Source organism: Engystomops pustulosus, chromosome 1, assembly GCF_040894005.1.
Source record: "Engystomops pustulosus chromosome 1, aEngPut4.maternal, whole genome shotgun sequence".
In the NCBI taxonomy this organism is placed as follows: Eukaryota; Metazoa; Chordata; class Amphibia; order Anura; family Leptodactylidae; genus Engystomops; species Engystomops pustulosus.
Window position 1 is genome coordinate 253,350,167 of NC_092411.1, and position 17,803 is coordinate 253,367,969.

At 40.1% G+C, this 17,803-nt stretch overlaps 1 protein-coding gene across 1 annotated transcript in view; it reads right to left on the bottom strand.

Moving 5' to 3' along the window:
• The window catches only part of GABRB1 (gamma-aminobutyric acid type A receptor subunit beta1), a 305,334-nt gene extending 288,555 nt beyond the window's left edge, over nt 1-16,779 (bottom strand). The window contains exons 1-3 of the mRNA XM_072124822.1: nt 16,327-16,779; nt 16,082-16,173; nt 15,857-15,924 (exon numbers count right to left, since the gene is read on the bottom strand). Of these exons, the coding sequence (XP_071980923.1) occupies nt 15,857-15,924; nt 16,082-16,173; nt 16,327-16,409 (243 nt within the window). The 5' untranslated portion in view covers nt 16,410-16,779. The remainder of the gene's footprint in view (nt 1-15,856; nt 15,925-16,081; nt 16,174-16,326) is intronic.
• Between the last annotated feature and the right edge of the window lie 1,024 nt (nt 16,780-17,803).

Genomic DNA, 17,803 nt, shown 5'->3' on the forward strand with positions numbered 1-17,803 from the left:
GGGAAGAAGAAGGTGAACTCCGGCGGACCTCGGTGGGGAAGCGACAGATGCAGGAACTCAGGCGCACAAGCTTCGTGAATCGCGTCGGACCATCCGAATCGGGGATCACGACAGGACCAGGTAAGTAAATTTGCCCCATTGTAATGATAAATTCCCCCATTGAATCGTATTAAAATGATTATGCTATGGGGTCCTCTGGAATATACTTACAGACCCACAAGCTGTTATATAAGCCTATAGAATTCCAAGCAAATTATGCTTCAAACATAGACAAAATCAAAAATCAAATAAGCTACATTTATAAAAATATAAAAAAAAAGTTAAAAAACTATCGGATAAGAAAAGAAATGGAGCTAAAAGTAAAATTCCGGTCAATTTTCTGCTCTCCATGGTTCTCATGTGACTATTTCACTTCCTTTGGTTTTCATATGAAACATTTTTGGCTCTTATCAAAAAGGAAATTCAATACAAATGATATTCACTGTAGTAAACATGATGTTTTTGTATGTATGCCAAGTATTGAAAATGATCAAATCTGTAGCTCTTGGTGCAGACCATGTTTTGTGCATATGCTCACAGCACTAGAAGCTTGACAAACAGATACATAGTAATTCCGGACAAACTTTCAGGAACAATACAATAAATGAAAACCAGGTAAAATTGAAATGGACACCGCTATCAAAATACGTCCACTCCATGCAAGCGGCAGAATAAACAGCACCTGACGTATGACAGCCGAAGGGAAAAATACACTGATCCCTTGAATGGAGCTCACTTAGGCAAAGTAAAAGACTGCTTATAGCCACCTCTACATTTAAAGTCAACAAGTTTATTCAATATATTCAAGATCTAAAAGGGGGTGGCCACTTTACATCATGTGTTTTGTAATGTGTGTGTAAATGTGGCGGCACAATATTAGGTTTTTTTACCAACATCTATTAATAGTTCTGCTCCGCTTTCTTGATATGTAATGTGAAATCTCTTGTCTTTTACCTCATCAGCCAGACATTCCTGTCCAAAAAATGGCCGCAATAATGACAAAGAAGACCACAGCACAGCACAGGGACGGATGAGCTCAATAAGAGTCACATTGCGATCTTTGTCAAGCTTATGTACATAGTCCAATAACAACATATATACAGTGTTTCCACATAATGACATAATTTCCTGTGTACAACGTTACATCATAAAAAAACATCAAAAACAGTGTTTACATCATAGATTCATTAAAACATAGTGATGTCTATACATGTGTGCACAGCCCAAATAAATAATATGTGAGAAATATCATGGACAGAACAATGCTCAGGTATATCCAATCGGAAAGAGATCACATGATTCATGAAAACCCATCAAGAGAGATCACAATAGAGAGATCACATGACAGAGATCACATGATTCATGACAACCAAACAACAGAGATCACTGGAAGCTTCATATTCCATATAAAGAAAGCGGAGCAGAACTATTAATAGATGTATATTGGTAAATTGCCTAATATCCAAACACCCCCCTACTTACACTCAGATCACAAAAAAAAAACCTAGTGGCATATACTAAAGATGTCACGTATCTCCATAAGTTTGTAATACTGTAATTCATTCACTATTGTGTGACAACAGGGTCTTTACAATGTAGGATTTTTGAAATAGCAGGACAGCATTTACAAAAATAAATGGACACAATTTTGCAACAAACTTTACCTACTTTCATAGTATAAGTAAATACAAGAAACGTTGCAATACCTTTAAGCAGATAAACATGCTTTGACTCTTATCATCTTCCCTCTTCACCTAACAATCAGCTTTTTACTATTAATTATCTTCTAAATTCTTCTTTGCTAAGAAGAATGCCCAAAATTGACAGGAGTATAAGATTACATAGCGGCTGTGTACCAAGTGGAGGGAGATGTAGTGTCACAGCAGTTAGGGATCAAACATCTGAGAAAACTACAAATTTAAAGAGACTGCAGAGAGAAAGGCTTTTAGAAAATTACAACTACAAGTCCAGAAAGGGGGTCATTTCTCATCTACTCAGACCGGCTACAGATTTCTGAAGTTTACTGATAAATGTGGAGTTATACTTTGGAGTAAGTCAATCATCTAGTTCAACACATTTCTTTTGATGAAGAAAAGAAAGCAAAAGAAACCCATAAATAAAAAGAAGACATCTTAGACAGTCTTGGGCTACATTCACATGGACGGATGCCCGCCCTGCCATAGCATAAGGGAGGAGCTGCTCACCCCTCCTCTCTCCTCTTGTACCTAAACCATAAAACTTGTATTCTCTATAAAATAGTACTATAAATTGAGCCATTAAAAGTGACCATACACCTTTACTACTTTCTAATACAATGGTGAAAAGTAGCCTTGTAGTCATGCTGACCAAAACATACCTTACACATCCTTTCCTGTCAGCTGGATGAATATTTACTATGGATAACTATGGATTAAGACAAAATTTGGATGGTGGTTGAGGAACTTTAATATTTGTCCCTAACTTATAATTTGGCATATATACTCAAGTATAACCTGACCCGAGTATAAACCGAGGTACCTAATTTAACCACAAAAAAACTGTAAAAACGTAAAGACTTCAGTATAAGCCTAGGGGGGTAGTGCCCCCATTAATATAATGTCCATCAGAGTTCCTCCTAATAAAGTGCCCCCATTAATATAATGTCCATCAGAGTTCCTCCTAATAAAGTTACTACTCACCCGGCGCTGACCTCACCCAGCATCCTCTTCTCCCTGCAGCACCACTTTGGGTTCCCGGCAGGGCCGGCAGATGCAGGTCTATGCGATCTGCCTAAACACAAACTATGGGGGTAACACTGCTCAGTGCTGAGCACTGTAGTAATGAACATTCTCCACTGCAGAGAGCAGGAGATGCCATCACACAGCGTCTTCTGCTTCAAGCAGCTTACATCAGCTGTCGCGAGCAGGAGACACCAGGTGATCATGTCACCGAGCCTCAGTCATGCAGTCCTGTGAGAAGCCAGAGGGAAGACATGGGTGAGTATGTGTTTTTTTTTAAATTATGTGTGTGTGGGGGGGGGGCGCATTACTTGCGGCTTGGGGCTATGAGGACATAGGGGGCTTAAGGGACATTACTTGTGGCTTTTTGGAGGCTGTGGGGATCATTGAGGAGACTTTAGGGAATATTACAGGGGGTTATGAGGACATGGGGGGCTGTGGACCATATTAACTGCGGCTACGGGCATTACTAGGGGCTATGAGGACATGGGGGGGCTGCGGAGAACATTAGAGGGGGCTGTGGAGGAAATGAAAGGGGATATGAGGACATGGGGGGATATGGGGCACATTACCTGTGGCTGGGGGCATTACTGGGGGTTGTGGAGCATATGAAAGGGGGCTGTGAGGACATGGTGGGAAGGGGGCGGCAGAAGACGTTACAAGGGGCTATGAGTACTTAACAGGGGGCTATGAACACATTACACGGACTGTGGAGGACATTACAGAGGGCTGTGGATGTCATTAAAGGGGCTGCTGAGGACATAACAAGGGGCAATGAGGACATTACAGGGGGCTATGAGGACATGGGAGGGCTGTGGAGAACATTACAGGGGGATGCGGAGGATATTACAGGGGGAATTACTGGTGGCATAAGGCCGCCATGAGATTGTGTGGTGAGCACACTTTATGCAGTGGAGGAAGCACTGCATATAGTAATGCAGCTCATCCTGCATTTATTAATATTGTGCGTCCACTATTCTGGACTCCTGGCACTCTAGACCCTATAATAGCTGTTATGGCTTCCACAGTGGTAGATGCCAATGTATTCTCCCTTTTCATTTCTAATCCTCTGATGAATTCTGTTTTGATAACAGGAAATAGAGAGAAAGACAAACTGAAGACATAGCCCCACATTTATCAAAAAATAGTGCAATCTGGATTATGTGTAGTTTGGCTGTAGAGTGTACAGTGTGCGATAGATTCATGAAACGAGTGGTACGGTTTGTATGGATCTGGCTCCGCCGCATTACTCCAGCAGAATGCGCCAACTTTTTTTTGCGCGCTTTTAACATAGATTGTGCAACACAATTCTGTTGGACATTGCATGATAAATGTGTTGCAGACTCTGACTGTGCACCAGTGCAACCGGGCACTTTCTAAACTGCATAGATGAAGAGTAAAAGTCCCAAAATGACCAGAAACAGTGTACCTCCTCATGTACACAAAAGGTAAGCAAAAAACACAACAGTGGTCATGGCCTTAAAGTGAGACATGTGGGATCTACCTCCGGCATGCCCATCCTGTTCTTAGAGATATCTCAGTGTCACCCTAGTTCTTTCACATGACAACCTTAGTAATGTTCCCTTTGTTAAGTCTGTCCACAGTCAGAAATACAAGTTGAAATTTATATATAAAAATAAATAAATAAATAGCATTTTCCTATAATCTGGTTTACAATCCACAAAGGTGAGTTAATCCCTTAATCCAACTAACATCATAAAAAAAGAAAGTTACTTAAAAATGATTGTACAAGAAATACGCTGTATATAGGAACACAGAATTTGATCTATTTTGGTCTCTCTGGATAAAAGTCTTATTGTGCTCAGCGCAAGGAGGATATAAATTTATGTTCAATATTTTTAACAGAGCGTTTGAGTACCCCATAAATTCAGACCATTAAGTCACCAAGTGCTGCAGTAATTTTTTAATGCTACCAATACATCTAATCTAGGACATCTGTCCCTTGGGAATATTATCTCTCAAAGAAATGAGAACAAATCAATATGCAAAATATGGGTCTGTAAAACAAATAAAATGCAATGTTTACTTAACCTAAGTCACATTTATATTCCACTACTGCAATACAAATCAATCAGCTGAGCCATTAGCCCTGATGGTAAAGGATACACAGTACAGGTGGATCTGGGGGGTTTTGTCTATTTATCGACGTATCTACTACTATTAAATTAGAGATGTCAAAGTATTTATAATTTTACAATTTATAGCTCTGTGACTTAATTATAAACCCATGAAACTAGATCAGAATGTTATAAAATAAATTAGGGGTAGGGTTACTAATGATCATGAAGACACACCCAAATTTATGTACACGACCATGTGCTCTGGCTGTGAGCATGCCCTCTCACTTCTATTGGGAAGGTTCTCAGTGCTGTGAAGGCACCACCGTATCGGGAATGGTCAGATTAGTGTAGGTCCTATTTCAGCCCATCTTTGCGGTGGGAGAAATCACTTCCAATGGATATCGCTAAGAATGTGCATTGCTAACTCACTGATGTCAGAAGGGCTGCAAGCATTGGCCTGCAAAATAAGTGTAGTTTGTCACATTTAGGGCAGTTTTTCACCTAGCAAGGACTTAAAGGGAGCCTGTCACCAGACACCTCATTTTCACTAAAGACAGGTTGCCAAAGCCCATTACAGCTGGTTTGGAAATAAAACAAAATGTACCTGTGCCAAACAAACTAACAAGTAAACAATCTCCTCTATATCACCATACAAAACCTTATAACATATATGTGTATAAGAAATGAGCCATATGGTAGGTGTGATATCTTGGAGTCTGGACAGTAATTCGCTATTGAATTAAAATGGATACCTGGTGATGATGGAAACCGGACCTCCTGGTCCAAGGTGGATACAGTCCCTTTCCGTGCTAGAATCCGGAGATGTGGTATGGTCCCCGGTTGTGGTTGTCCAGAAGGGTTTTCACAGGTAATCCAACCTAGATGTTCTTAGACTTGGGGATCACTTAATTCGCACGTGGAGTAGAGCCCTGGCCGGTAGCTACTGCTCCATTCTGATTGCAATCCGTGTGGTGACGTCACCGATACGGTAAGTCCAGAAAGACAAACTTCTTCCTACGCGGGGCTCTACTCCACGTGCGAATTAAGCGATCCCCAAGTCTAAGAACATCTAGGTTGGATTACCTGTGAAAACCCTTCTGGACAACCACAACCGGGGACCATACCACATCTCCGGATTCTAGCACGGAAAGGGACTGTATCCACCTTGGACCAGGAGGTCCGGTTTCCATCATCACCAGGTATCCATTTTAATTCAATCGCGAATTACTGTCCAGACTCCAAGATATCAGACCTACCATATGGCTCATTTCTTATACACATATATGTTATAAGGTTTTGTATGGTGATATAGAGGAGATTGTTTACTTGTTAGTTTGTTTGGCACAGGTACATTTTGTTTTATTTTGGTTTTAGTAGCTCCACCTATATTCAAGTTGGGGTGCTAGTCATCACCTTTGTTACCAGCGACATCAGCCTATTGTCCAGTGTTGCGCTGACTCATCCTTGTTATTTATACATTTGGTTTGGAAATAAGTCTCTCTCTTTTCTGTGTATTTGCATTACATTATAATCGTGTGTTTTAAAAAACTTTGCACCCTGACAGAATCCTGATGTGAGTCCCAGGTTTGTATCGGTTTTGATTCTTTTAAAAAAAAACTTGTGACTTGTCTATGCTGCTCATTCTTCAGCTCTAAGCCCCCATCTTTGTGCTCCTGTACAGCTCCTCAATCCCCCACTGAAGTCCTCTCACCGGGCTGTGAGCTCTATCCTTGTGTGAGTGAAGGAACAGGAGGGATGAGTTTAACAGGATCACAAAGGTGGGAGTTGAGAGTTGAGGAGTGAGCAGCAGAGACAAGTCAATGTTTTTTTCGAATGTATCCAAGCCAAAACGCACCTGGGACTCAGAACAAGGTAAGTTAAAACACACAATAATGCAAATGTACAAAAAAGTCAGAAGATCTACTTTGCAATCCAGCTGCAATGGGCTTCTGAAACCTGTATTTAGTGAAAATGAGGTCCATGGTGACAAGTTCCCTTTAAGGGAAAGTGTCCTTTGATAAACTGAAGGATATGGCATAAGATTCCACCCCCAAACAATTAATCTGGTTTAAACATAGAAATACTGTTCGTGCAAAGCCGTGCAGCAGATTCATGTTTTGGGACTTTTGTAAAAAGTCTCATAAAAAGTCTCACAATTACTGCAATCCCCTGCTGGTGTAAGTGCTGGGACTTATTATTCATTTCAAGACTTTTTAGGGACTTTTTGAAAAAAAAAAAACGAGACAGAAAGTAGACCATAAGAACATTTATTAAAAGGCCAAAGCCACTTTAATGAATTTAATGGGCGGTGGAACTCAAAAAATAGACATTGGGGATATTTATCATGCTCGTGCGCCAGTGTATTATAGCCCCGCCGCTGCAAATTCGCAGCCCGATACATCAAGAGGCTTCTGCCTCTTGATGTATCAGGGCTGATTGCAGCGCAGCGTATGAAAAGTCGCCAGCAGCAGCAAGTGCGCAGGCGCAGGGACAGTAACGCCCCGCGCTGGCCCAATCCTGTCCGGCCGTGCCCTCCGCTCGGCCCACTGCGCCCCCCCTTCATGCCCCTTCACGCCCCACTGGCATGAAGGTGGCGGATCGGGGCAAATAATCGCAAAAGCTAGCAATAAGCTGGCATTTGCGATTATTTCATAGAACTGTCCCAAGTAGTCAACTAATGATAAATAACCCCCATTGTGTTTATGACCAAAGACATCTAAATGGTTGCATGGGCACAATTGCTCATATATGTGCATACTATCTATATATGAATCGATGCATGGGGAATTTTTTCTTTTTTTTAACAGTAGGACATAATATATTTCACTTGCCTTCAAGCCTTTAAGTTTCTATTGTCATCTATAATGTATAAAAATCTCCCCCTTTTCAAGAAACTTCTAATATAGGATGCATAGTAAAAGTTATTAACTGTATGTTCCTATAAAATTAACTACTTAACTTCACATCTGTAGGCCCTTTTATGGTATGTGTACAGTATCCTAGGCACAGCCGGAGCTCAGTTCTATACAAAATGCATCCCATAATAACCCACTTATTTATCACAAAGTGTAAACACAGCAGTTTAAGCAGTAACTTATTGGTCCCTTCTATGCCACATATGTCAACAGTATTGGCATTCAAAGGACACCAATGGCAATTAAAGAAGAAGGCAAAATTCTCATTATCATTGTCGTTTCCCTGAACAGGAAGAATCATGGGGCCCAGAGCAGGGACTCCAAAAGCTCAAATTATAATCCGATCCTGTCCACACCTATTCTGCATTCCCAGGCGGACCAGGATATAATGGTTTAAATTGGCCCATCCTGGGCTTTCTGGATCTGGAGGAGGCGGTTTTCAGTTCTGTCTGGTGAACTCTCTGTTAGGGTGACAGCTTGCGTGCCCACACAGAGGGCCCTGAGTGCCACTTCTAGGTTCACTACTTCTGCTCTTTACTTACAGTTGGATACATGTTCTTAAACCAAAGATCAGAAAAACTTTAATCTAAAGTACTGATGTATTAAAATTTAAGAAAATCTGCCACTCACAAAAAGTAAAAAAAAAACCTACAGATAATCAACTGTCCCTCTCTATATCCCGATCCCAGCGCTTGTCTTCTCTAATCTTGTCACATAGGAATCACCTAGAAAAAAAAATTAAAAAGCAGCCAGGCGATGCCCTGCGCTCCAGACTGCTAATTATTCACGCCCCCTGCGTGACGTCACCTTCCTCTCTAACATTGCAGAGGGAGACATCAATCATGCAAGATGGGTGAATTCACACCTCTCTTGTGACGTCTCTCCCCCAGCATGGAGAAGGATGGTGCGAGAGGCTTGCATAATTAGCAATCCATAGCATTGGACATCTCATCCCACGCTCTAGGCTACTTTCTACTAGTCTTTTTTTTTTAGGTGATCTGGCGTGTCAAGAGTAGAGAAGACAAGCACCAAGATCAAGATGAAGAGGAGGACAGGTGAGTATCTTTTGTAAGTGGTAGTTTTCCTTTAATAGGTCTTATTTTGGTTTTAGTAGCTCCACTAGTTGGACCTATATTCAAGTTGGGGTGCAGGTCACCACCTTTGTTACCAGCGACATCAGCCTATTGTCCAGTGTTGCGCTGACTCATCCTTGTTATTTATACATTTGGTTTGGAAATAAGTCTCTCTCTTTTCTGTGTATTTGCATTACATTATAATCGTGTGTTTTAAAAAACTTTGCACCCTGACAGAATCCTGATGTGAGTCCCAGGTTTGTATCGGTTTTGATTCTTTAAAAAAAAAACTTGTGACTTGTCTATGCTGCTCATTCCTCAGCTCTAAGCCCCCATCTTTGTGCTCCTGTACAGCTCCTCAATCCCCCACTGATGTCCTCTCACCGGGCTGTGAGCTCTATCCTTGGGTGAGTGAAGGAACAGGAGCGATGAGTTTAACAGGATCACAAAGGTGGGGGTTGAGAGTTGAGGAGTGAGCAGCAGAGATAAGTCACTGTTTTTTTCAAATGTATCCAAGCCAAAACGCACCTGGGACTCAGAACAGGAATCTGGCAGGGTGCAAGATAAGTTAAAACACACAATAATGCAAATGTACAAAAAAGTCAGAAGATCTACTTTGCAATCCAGCTGTAATGGGCCTCTGAAACCTGTATTTAGTGAAAATGAAGTCCATGATGACAGGTTCCCTTTAAGGGAAAGCGTCCTTTGATTAACTGAAGGATATGGCATAAGATTCCACCCCCAAACAATTAATCTGGTTTAAACATAGAAATACTGTTAGTGCAAAGCCGTGCAGCAGATTCATGTTTTGGGACTTTTGTAAAAAAGTCACAATTACTGCAATCCCCTGCTGGTGTATGTGCTGGGACTTTTTATTCATTTCAAGACTTTTAGGGACTTTTTGAAAAATAAAACGAGACAGAAAGTAGACCATAAGAACATTTATTAAAAGGCCAAAGCCACTTTAATGAATTTGATGGGCAGTGGAACTCAAAAAATAGACATAGGGGGATATTTATCATGCTCGTGCGCCAGCGTATGATAGCCCCGCCACTGCAAATTCCCAGCCCGATACATCAAGAGGCTTCTGTCTCTTGATGTATCGGGGCTGAATGCAGTGCAGCGTTTGAAAAGTCGCCGGCAGCAGCCCCCCCCCTTCAGGCCCCTTCACGCCCCACTGGCGTGAAGGTGGCGGATCGGGGCAAATATTTGCAAAAGCTAGCAATAAGCTTGCGATTATTTCATAGAACTGTCCCAAGTAGTCAACTAATGATAAATAACCCCCATTGTGTTTATTACCAAAGACATCTAAATGGTTGCATGGGCACAAGTGCTCATATATGTGCATACTATCTATATATGAATGACATAATATATTTCACTTGCCTTCAAGCCTTTACTTTAAAGTCTATTGTCATCTATAATGTATAAAAATTTCCCCCTTTTCAAGAAACTTCTAATATAGGATGCATAGTAAAAGTTATTAACTGTATGCTCCTATAAAATTAACTACTTAACTTTACATCTGTAGGCCTTTTTATGATATGTGTACAGTATCCTAGGCACAGCCGGAGCTCATTTCTATACAAAATGCATCCCATAATAACCCACTTATTTATCACAAAGTGTAAACACAGCAGTTTAAGCAGTAACAATGGCAATTAAAGAAGAAGGTAAAATCCTCATTATCATTGTCGTTTCCCTGAACAGGAAGAATCATGGGGCCCAGAGCAGGAACTCCAAAAGCTCAAATTATAATCCGATCCTGTCCACACCTATCCTGCATTTTTTAAGGTGATCCTGGCATGTCAAGAGTAGAGAAGACAAGCACCAAGATCAAAATGAAGAGGAGGACAGGTGAGTGTCTGTAGGTTTTTTTTTAAAGTTTTGTAAGTGGTAGTTTTCCTTTAATAGGTCTGATGGCATCTACATGGTTTGAGAAAAAAGGAACTACCTCTGTCATCCCATGTACAATTTTAGGTTTCCATGATCTTTACATAAGTGGCCTAATTATATACTCTCACATTTGCCATTTGTACATTTATTTAAAAAAGTACATAAGTATCGAGGCGATTCCTAAAAGTCATTAATTGACTAGACATGAAAAAGTCTCCTAGTGGAACTATTAAACAGTTTATATATATATACAATAAGTTTTATTTAAGAAGGAAAAAAAAATTCAACTGGAATTGCTCGTCTGTAATGACTCAAAATATAGATACATATACCGTATTTTTGGACTATAAGGTGCACAAAAAATCCTTTGATTCTCTCAGAAATCAAAGGTGCACCTTATAGTCCAGTGCGCCTTATATATGAACCGTACTTACAGACAACAGCTGCCTTGATCTGTGCACAGGCCCACCACCTGCTGGTCATTCATCCTTATAATCAGGTGCGCCTTATATATGAACCTAGATGTTTTAGCAGGCATTTATTGATGGTGCACCTTATAGTGCGAAAAATGCTGTAGTTTATCCTGCACATGGATGGTCATCAAAATAAGAAAATCACTGGGGCACATGTATCATAGTTTCAGCTAGCCATATTGTCTAATTTTAATGACTTTTGCTGTTTTTGCACCATTTTTGCGACTTTTAACTCTGTTCTTTTTCAAGTACGCCTTGGTCTGCACCTTGTGCAGTGTGTCTTATGTATCTTTGTTTTCCAGATGTTCCGTGCAACATTTTGCCCTTTTTGCGACATTTTGGTCCAGGGCAGGTGCAAAGGAATTTTTTTTTTTTTCATGGACCCGATTTTAACATGTAAATTGGAATTATTTCACATGCTTTAACTGTTTAACATTTTGCACAGTAAGCTCTTTTGTCAAAATTTTAAAATTTTTGAATTTTTTTTTTGGTTACTTCTAAGGGTGAGGCCACACGTAGCTATTTAATTGCATTTTTAATGTATTTGAAACTAATTACAACAGCTGAGGAGAGGTGATTTGCCTTATTTCATTATTGTTAACATTTGCATTTACAAAACGCAATATAAACACCATGTTAACACATGTGTTAACATTGCGTTTACTATGCGTTTTCCCAATTCAAATGTTAACAGTAATGTAATCAGGAAAATCCACTCTCCTCAGCTGTTGTAATAGGTTTCAAAATGCATTAAAAATGCAACATGTTAAATCCCAAATTAACAGTAATGTCCACTCCTGTATATAACCGCCTCACGTGGCTTGTGGATATCCACTCCTGCATATAACCCCCTCATGTGGCTTCTGTCCACTCCTGCATATAACCCCCTCACGTGGCTTGTGTCCACTCCTGTATATATCCCCCTCACGTGGCTTGTGTCTATGTGGATTTGAGACATTTGCAACAAAAAGTCTCAAAAAGAAGCCAAAATTTGCGCCTGCCGGGACAGGAAAAACTGGACATGTATCACAAATAAAAAGACAGGATCATACATAAGGTGCAAAAACTAGCCGCCAAAAGTCTCTAAAATTAGAGATACATTAAAACTATGATACATGTGGCCCACTGTTTTTGTTCAACTAAAAAAAAAGAAATTATACTGTAAATTGACTAAACGTCCTAAGATCGTTTCCTCATTATGTCATTACTGAAAACTACACTTGTTTTCACAAGAAAAGCCCTTATTTAGCTCTGATGACACAAAAAAATAAAGCTATGAATCTTGGAAAGCAGCTACATAAAAACAATAAAAAAAACAATACAACAAAAGTAAGAAAACTTAAGACAAAAGTATAAAACACTAATTGTAACCATTGTAATTGCATTGACCTATAAAATAAATAAATCTAATTAATTATGATTCACAGCGATCTGCTTTAAAATGTAAAAGATAAAAAAAATCCAATGGCTGAACTTATAACTTTCTTTATTCCTGTAGAATAAAACATAAATGTCTTTTAATAAGATACAGTTTGTATGTATTCCTTAATAGTACCATTTAAAATGATAATCCATTCAGCAAAAAACAAGCTCTTGATCAACTACATAGGTATAGTAGGTGACGGTGACACTCAAAACAGGCTAAACTTTAAAAAGATGGAATGTAAGTACAGGCAGTCCCCGGGTTACATACAAGATAGGGTCCGGAGGTTGGTTCTTAAGTTGAATTTGTATGTAAGTCGAAACTGTATATTTTATAATTGAAGTTCTAGACAAAATTTTTTCTTTTGCCCCAGTGACAATTGTAGTTTCAAAATTTTTGCTGTAATTGGACCAAGAATTATCAATAAAGCTTCATTACAGACACCTTACATCTGATCATTGCAGTCTGGGACTATAGTAAAGTTTCCAGAGAGCTTCACCAGAGGTCACAGTGGGCAGAGGGGTCCGCCTGTAACTATGGGTTGTCTGTAAGTCGGGTGTCCTTAAGTAGGGGACCGCCTGTATAGGGCAACTGGTTCTGGAAATCTGATTCAAAAGTGACACCCAATATGGCTGCCCTTCCTAGAAATTCTTTGAATTGATAAAGATAATTATGAATATTTTCCATTATAATAACTTCCGTGAACATTTCATTATTTTTTCGTGGAAAATCATGTGGAAATGTTGACCTCTATTAAGAAATGGGCAGCTCATGACATAGGGTATGGTTTAGATTCCATGATAGCCAGATACCCCAACTCTTGGCACAACCTTCAAAGAGAAATTTCTGGGAAGCAATAATTTTCCTGTGTCAAATATCCAATCAGGGCTCAACATAAGAAATATTCAATGGGCCTTTCTTCAGTCTATAAAGTCCATGTGATTTTTTACTTTTTATTGTAGTCTAAAATTGCCCTGTTCTTATTACACATAAGGCATGCAGGGGAAGATTATGACTGTCATGGGCCATGGGCTGTATGAATATTATAGCCCCTACAAGTCTGGTATCACTTCCTAGTACTAGGATGAAGCTTCTTGGGGAATGGAGGATGTGTCCCTTCTGCCTGCAGTTTCGGGGCCTTTGGAGGACCTTCAAAGGGGTCTTGTGTGCATGTGTGTTGTGAGCAGGAACACATGTACAAGGATTTCATGGGTGAAGGTCCTATTGACCATAACATTTGCTGGATAGTTTGGGAGACCATGGGTCCCCCAAGAAGGCTTTGGCCCTAGGCTACTACCCAAACCACCAATATTATAATCCACTACTGAAGGCATGTCAGTAGCAACTTGTTTATATCAAATTTCCTTCTGTTGGAACTTTTGACCCTGTTGTACCAGAACCTTCTCCCACTACAGGATCCTATGATACTCCTGATGGACAAGTCTAATATAATGTTATCATGATCTGCCTACTGTATATGTTACTACACATCTGCCATATTATGAATTACATAACATATTAAGGGCTCATTCACACGGCCATTCATGAGGATGTACATGCGGCCGCAAATATATATGTCCCCATAGGCAGTAATGGTGGCCCGGCAGCGGTACGGTGCCACACACCGCTACACACTGTGACTGAACCCTAATGCAGATGATAGATGAGGCAAAAAAACATTATAAGTCATGATGGTTATAGAACCTCAAACCTCTTGTTTGTACTTGTTTTAGAAGTAAGTTCACCTTAAACTGGGCAAAAGTAAATAAATAAGTAATAAATAAGTTGGTCAATAGCGTCAACAGGTCTTATATGTAGAGTACTACAGACAGTCCCCGGGTTACGTACAAGAAAGGTTCCTTGGGTTTGTAATTAAGTTGAATTTGTATGTAAGTTTAAACTGTATATGTTATCATTGAAGATCCAGACAAAAAATTGGTTTTGCCCCAGTGACAATTGAATTTTTTAAATTCTTTGCTGTAATGGGACCAAAGATTATCAATAAAGCTTCATTACATCTATCTATCTATCTATCTATCTATCTATCTATCTATCTATCTATCTATCTATCTATCTATCATCTATCTCATATCTATCTATCTATCTATCTATCTATCTATCTATCTATCATCTATCTCATATCTATCTATCTATCTATCTATCTATCTATCTATCTATTTCATAGCTATCTATCTCTCCTAACTATGAACCCTGTCTTCTTAGCATAGAAGCCATTGGGCTCTCCCAGGCTCCAGGGCCTGCTAGTGTTGGTAACTTTTCTACCCCCTCAACTACTATAACATAGTATCATCAACCAGCTATGATTTAGACATTCACCCTAAAGTTTCATCAACATGCTACAATCATTTTGGTTGCATAAAAATAAACCCATAGTAGAAAAGGGATTGTTTTCAAGAAAACACATTTTTCAGGTTGATGAAGTGAAGTGTTGACAATAGAACCATTACAGAACATGTGGCCTCCAACTGCTTGTAACTCTACATACTATTGTACCACAGTGGCACCAATGATCTCATAGTAGAATCGCAAATAACATATTCATAACCATATCATTGCTGCCAATTTTATGCATATTACATAGACTTTTTACTTTATTATACAAAAACCACATAACTAGCCCCCATGTCATGTCAGAAAGAGGCCTGTGATCCAGGACAGGTTGAGGACCTCTTTTCTAGTGAAACTTTTTACAAACTCTGGCCAGGATAACTCAATATATAAAGCACACATTATAAAATAATACATCAATCACACAAAATGGATACATCATAAAACACTAAATAAACAAAGTTAATAGAAATATGCAGAATAACTATATATCTATAACCTTTTTACTAAATGACAAATGTAACCAACAAAGTCCAGGACCATCATTCTATTATATCACTACACAAATATTTTATTACATTAACCATTAAATCGAAAATCAAAACCAGACCCAAATGCACCTGTACATGAATAAGGCAATCAGATGGCTGGGAAAGCCCAGGGCTACTGTCCATGGTGCTGAAGTAGTGAGATGGAGACGTTTCATCCATCAGAATGTATGTAGAGATATAATTAGCAGTAAGGCAATTAGTCACAACACAGGCGGCTAAGTGAAGCCATCAAACCCTCTGGAGAGGAGACCACGTTGACACAAAGTTGCAGGGTGAGCACCAGGCTCCTTCCCCATTCCTTCCTCTGCGCACTTTGTTTAATTCCTAGGATGTACTCACCATGTTGACTTCAGAGACCATGTCTATGCTGGCTACAGCTATTCTCATGCCCACATCAACAGGAGGGCCTGGGGAGAAGAAGAAGAAGAAGACATGGTGTCATCATAGCAGCAATATGCAGAATAACTCAGCAACCATCTTTTTCTAGCTCTGATCATGTTGCTTGTCTGATCCTATGCATAGGGCCAGTGTATTATACAGGATCATTGCCTGGGGTGTCATTACCTCCAAAGTCTGGTCTCAGTCGGATGTCATATCCTTTGAGCAATCTATCCACTGTCTCTTTCACATATGACATGTTGCTGGGCTCATTGACACTAAAGGAGAAGAAGAAGGAGAAGAAGAAGTATACAATACACTGGAGTCACAGCACCTAAACTAGCAGCATCAGGCATCATCACATCCCCTTTCCCCAATCCCAAATCTCTCCATGGATATGATCCCAATGAATCGTCTGCAGCACATCTCACCTCTGAGCACAGCACACCATGGCTATAAGCATTGGAAACGATACAATCCCGAAATATCCTCCTCGGGTCTGCAGCGTCCACATTACTAAGTTGATAGCAAAAAAAAAAAAAAAAAGGAAAACGTCGCTTTAATGAGAGAAGAATTCAACGAAATGCAACTAAAAGTCTGGAGCCAGGCGATAATTCCTAATAGAGAGGCGCATGCGCAGTGCGGGCAGCAGCCACAGGACTGATCGAGGATGAGGAGGAGGAGGAGGGGGGGGGGGGATGTCCAGGTCTGCAAAGGGTTAAAAGTTGTATCCTGGGCTCCGTCCACACGGGCGGGTGTGAGCGGTATTCTCAGGGCTGAGGAGGAGGAGGAGGAGGAGGAGGGTGTCCTGCAGTCAGCGCCGCGGTGCAGCCATTCCCCGGGAAGCCGCAGTGCTGCTGCTGCTGGAGGAGCTCGTACACACACACTAGTCTCTACCTGATCACGATTCCTCTGATTATGGGAGGGGGCAGAAAAAAAAAAAACAAACCAATTACTTCTGCTCTGATATGTGGAGGCAGGAGCCGGCCTAGATATGGGGGATCCTGAGATGGAGGAGCAGAGGCAGGTCCTCACCGTCATCATCATCACCTCTGCACGTCCCACCACCTACCTGCAGGAGCTAGGTGATGGCTGGGGACATACATAGGGGACTGATCGGGAGGTAGATTTGTGATGGGTGATTGATAGATCACTAGTTACATATGTGCTAGATGTATTGATTGGTGATCGATAGGTAGATAGATAGAGAGATAGATAGATAGATAATACATAGAAAGATGTATGATAGATAGATAGATAGATAGATAGATAGATAGATAGATAGATATGGGTAGATAGATCGATACACACAGAAAGATCCAGCGGCACTATCCAAATAAATTGCTAGTTTTTCAATGAATATCTTCAAACAATGGGCAGCACTCCAAATTGTGAAAAATTGCAGTCCTTTTATTCCAAAGTGAGTAACAACAGTGACGTTTCGGCTCTGTAAGAGCCTTTTTCAAGCCCAAGAGCTTGAAAAAGGCTCTTACAGAGCCGAAACGTCTCTGTTGTTACTCACTATGGAATAAAAGGACTGCAATTTTTCACAATTTGGAGTGCTGCTCATTTTTTGAAGCTTTAGATAGATAGATAGATAGATAGATAGATAGATAGATAGATATGAGATAGATAGGAGACAGATAGATAGGGGATAGATATATAGGGGATAGATAGATAGATAGATAGATAGATAGATAGATAGATAGATAGATAGATGATAGATAGATAGATAGATAGATAGATGATAGATAGGTAGATAGATAGATAGATAGATAGATAGATAGATAGATAGATAGATAGATAGATAAAAATCAAAAAATGGTGGCACTCCAAGTTCTTGTGAAAAAGGAATTCTTTTATTCCAAAAGTGCTACGTTTCAGCTCCCATATTCTCCAGAAAGGCTC